This window comes from Pinus tabuliformis, chromosome 7 (genome assembly GCF_031772625.1).
Source record: "Pinus tabuliformis cultivar Carrire ecotype Pingquan chromosome 7, CPIR1, whole genome shotgun sequence".
Classification (NCBI taxonomy): domain Eukaryota; kingdom Viridiplantae; phylum Streptophyta; class Pinopsida; order Pinales; family Pinaceae; genus Pinus; species Pinus tabuliformis.
The window spans coordinates 1,698,213,298-1,698,217,453 of record NC_142293.1 but is presented as its reverse complement, the minus strand read 5'-3'; the positions used below and the strand labels follow the sequence as shown (position 1 = coordinate 1,698,217,453).

The 4,156-nt window shown below is 38.5% G+C and overlaps 1 protein-coding gene across 1 annotated transcript; it reads right to left on the bottom strand.

The window, feature by feature from the left end:
- Positions 1-730: 730 nt before the first annotated feature.
- Positions 731-3,947, bottom strand: LOC149255066 (uncharacterized). The gene is made up of 3 exons (XM_089454941.1): positions 3,869-3,947; positions 3,567-3,820; positions 731-1,066 (listed from the first exon to the last, which is right to left on the bottom strand). Exons 1-3 carry the CDS (start codon positions 3,945-3,947, stop codon positions 731-733), a joined length of 669 nt encoding a protein of 222 aa, XP_089311067.1.
- Positions 3,948-4,156: the final 209 nt, after the last annotated feature.

The window sequence follows — 4,156 nt, the reverse complement described above, 5'->3', positions numbered from 1 at the left end:
TTCTAGGCCAACCAGCACAAGGTTGGACAGGCCAATGTCCTTGCTCATTCCAAAGATCTTTGGTCCGGTAAATACAAAAGTATCTTTCATAAATGCCAGTACTACGCCCTCCGTGACACCAAATCCCGGCAATATCATGAAAGTTCTGCTCTAAAACTTGGTGCACAATCCCAGCATCTCTTTTGGCCTTGTCATATATCATGTCATGAATCCACTTGCTACCTTTAGGGTACACTTTCCTTTCGGGTACAAAGTGCTGAATGTCAGTATGAGGCTGCAAGTTGGCATCCAGGACCTTCGTGTTTCTTAGCTGCCAAGTGGGTTTCCAATTTCTTTTGTATTCCTCCCAGTCTTGGTTATCTGGGATGGTCCTTAGCACTTCTTGTTTCTGGTGCTGGTCCCACTCAGTGATGATCATCATGACATGATCTCTGTCTTCAATATATTCCCTGCTAAGAAAATCAGGGAGACTGTTGTCCTTTCCTTTGATGTGTTCCACTTGAAAATCAAAGTTTGCAAAAAGAGCTTGCCATCTGGCAAACTTGGCTTCTCCGGCCTTTTTGATGTCTTTTGTTAACACCTTCTACAAAGCAGATGCATCAATTCTAAGTAAAAAAGGTTTATTAATAAGATAGACTTCAAACTCACTGTTGTAATTCCATGTTGCCTTTACTTCCTTTTCTATGGTGGAGTAGTTCAGCTCGGCTCGATTCCAGACTCCAGATGCAAACTAAACCACTTGTTCATCTTTTCCAACCTTTTGTTTTAAAACTCCACCCCATCCAATATTACTTGCATCTGATTCAACAATTTTATATGCAAGATCATTGGCGACATATAAGATAGGCAAAGATTTTACCTTGGCCTTGATATTCTGGACTGCCTTTGTATGGACATCTGTCCATTCTGGAGGATTCTTCTTCAGTCTTTTGTTCAGTATTCTCTTGTCACTAGCGCAGTCCTGATAGAAGTTGCTGACGTAGTTAAGGCAGCCTAAGAACCTTTGCAGTTGGTTCTTGTCTGTTATGACATCTGGAAATCTGTCTGCAAATTCGAGTGCATGTTTCTGCAAAGAAATTTGCCCATTGCAGATTGTGTGGCCCAAAAATTTGATAGAAGTTTGGAAAACTTCTATCTTCTTTTTGCTAAGCACCAAACCATTGTGCTTAACCAAATTCTTAAATATATTTACATGCTTAAAATGATCATGAATGGTTTTAGAGAATATTAATACATCATCTATATATACAATCAGCCAATCAAAATATGGCTTGAAAATACTGTCCATTACCTTTTGGAACTTTGATGGAGCATTCTTTAACCCAAAAGGCATGACATTCCATTCATAATGTCCTGCTGGTATACTGAAGGCAGTCTTGAATTTATCCTTCTCAGAAATGGCTACCTGCAAAAATCCTGCTTTCAGATCAAATTCAGAGAAGATTTTGGCTCCTGCTATCCTTCGAATTAAATATCCTTTATGAGGTATTGGATAGGTGTCATCAGTTAGGACTGAATTTAGAGGCTTATAATTGATAACTAGCCTTGGGATGCCTCTAATCTGCTCAGCTCTTTTGTTTACGTAGAATCCATAACAGTTCCAGGGACTGTTTGATTCTCTTATCAATTTTCTATTAAGGAGCTGCTAAATTTCTTTCCGCAAAGATCTCTGTATTCTTTGCTCATAGGTATTGCTCGGCTCTTACAAGGCTTACCAGCATATCCTTGTAAGGGAGTTCTACTATGTGCTGCTTCCTATGCCAAAATGCATTAGGTTCTTCTGAGCAGCGATCCTATTCAATCTATTTCTTCAGATCTTTAATTTTTCCTTTTATCTGGGGCAATTTGAGTTGTTCTTCTACTCTTAGAGTAGACTTCAGATCTTTTAGATCTGACAACCGAGCTTCAGCTTTGTCCAAATTTTACATGGTTTGGACCATTGTTGAAATTTTGGGATTTGAAATATATGGAAGCTCAATTTTCTTCCTAGTCCCCTTAGATGTGGGAACAGAGATAAAATATCCAGCTTTTCCTCCTTTGAGTCTAAGTGACCCATGAGGCTCTACTGCTGCCAAAAAAACATTTCCCAGTATGCAATCTACTGGTATATCAGCTACTGCAAATTTTAGATAAACACAGTGAGTATCAAAGCAGAGGGAGGTTTTGGGTACTTCATATTGGAGCTTTTTATTACCCAAACCGACGACTTTTCTTTCTGCAGCAACCCAATATTTTGCTGGAATATTTTTCATGTTGAGGATATTTATGTCTGCTCTAGAATCTAGAAGTGCAACCATTTCAAACATTTGCCCTTTTATGCAGACATTTACTTTAACATGGTGTTGATAGGAGATGGTTAATAATCTCATATCTCTAAATCCAAAAGTTGGATCCTTCATTCCTTCAGCAACCTGGACCTCTTGGTTACTGCTATAGTGAGCAGTATCCCATGGCTGATCATCATCTTCTTCTTTTACCACTTGTTTTCCTTTCTTCAGCTCTGGAATTTGGGCTTTCATTGTAGAGATTTCTACCTTGAGATTATGAATCTCATGGCTTACTTCTCCTAGAGTGAGTGATCTCACCCTATCAAGCTTCGGATGATACATTTGAAATCTTTGTATTTCTTTCATACGAAGCATCAATGAATAGGGACTTCTTACCTTATTCTTTTGAAGCTTTGGATTTGAGCTAATCTGTAAAAGCTTCAATTAGGCGATTTTTCATGTCTCCTTCCTTCATGGCTCTTATCTAGGATAGAATTTTCACCTTGTCTTCTTCTATTGCTGACATGAGGACTTTTTCTTTCTGAGGCTTGGGCCTCTTTTCTTCTTCACTTGACTCACTGTAATATTCAGAATCAGAATCATATTGTGCATGATAAGCACATTCTTTAGAGTCAGAACATAAGCAATCCGAAGAGTCAAAATCTGAATATTACTCCATGTGAGCTTGTAGTTCTTCTGCAGAGGAAGAACTAAAAGAATCATAGGATGATTCTTCTATCTGATGCTGCTGAGCAATTTCCTTGATGGTAACATTCGGGCAGCGCTCTGTTTTGTGTGCTCGAGAACCACATTTCATGCAGAGCATTGGTTCTCTTCTTTCTTGCTTAACTTGTTTGGCTTTCTGAGCAAAGGCTTCAGATTTCTTATCTCTATTTAACTTTGACTCTTCGCCTTGTGGACATTCGGAGGATGTATGTCTATTTTGCCCACATAACCAACAAGTTATTTTGTTCCACTTCTCCTGCTTCGCTGTGTGTAGGTGAATATCAGAGGGATTATAATAGTGTGTTCTAGGAACATACTTATAATACCCTTTCTTTGTCCTGGAGGCTTGGCCTCGCACTGGTTTAGAATCTCTTTTCTTGTCCTTTGGATACTTTCTTCTGTTCTTGTGAAAGTTTCTTTGAACTCTCTCTTTGTTCTTTTCTTAGCTTTTCTCTTTTTGACCAAAGGATCATCTGCTGTTAGTCCATACTTGCTGCAGATGGACTTCTTGTTTGGCAATCTGGAAAGTTTTTCCAGAAATTTATTCACCTTTGAGCTTGTACAAAGACTTACCAGTGTCTTTGCAATGTGAGCATATATCTCACCCCATGTGTATGACTCAAAAGGTAACTGAAAGGCTTCCTGCAATCTAATATAATCTACAAATCTAGAAGGCAGGGCTGCAAGATATCCCTGTTTCCATAACAAGTTCTTTGAGTCCTTGACTTCGTAGATTCTCTGCATCCAGTCTCTATGGAAGTCTTCATATTGGGACATTTTGTGGCACTTTAGATTCATCAAAATAACTTCATTTTTATCAGCAATTTCTGTTTCACTTCCACACCAATGTTATAAGATCATTGATGTAAGTGCACCGATCATATTGCTGGTAACTGTGCCATCAGAATTGTGTATTACATCTCCTTTCTCATCTTTAAGAACTTCTACTTCCATTGTTTCAATGAGCTTAGGAGAAGATTCTATCTCCCACCACCTGAGGAGTGTCCCTATAAAACATTGAATAATTGTTCTACAAGCATCAATTTCACTTTTTCCCCTAAGACACGTGAGTTTATATTCTGTATACATCATGTCAATCATTTGTCTGATCTGGCCAACACTCATGTTATTTATATTCCACTCTCTGTGGAATCTGGGAAAAA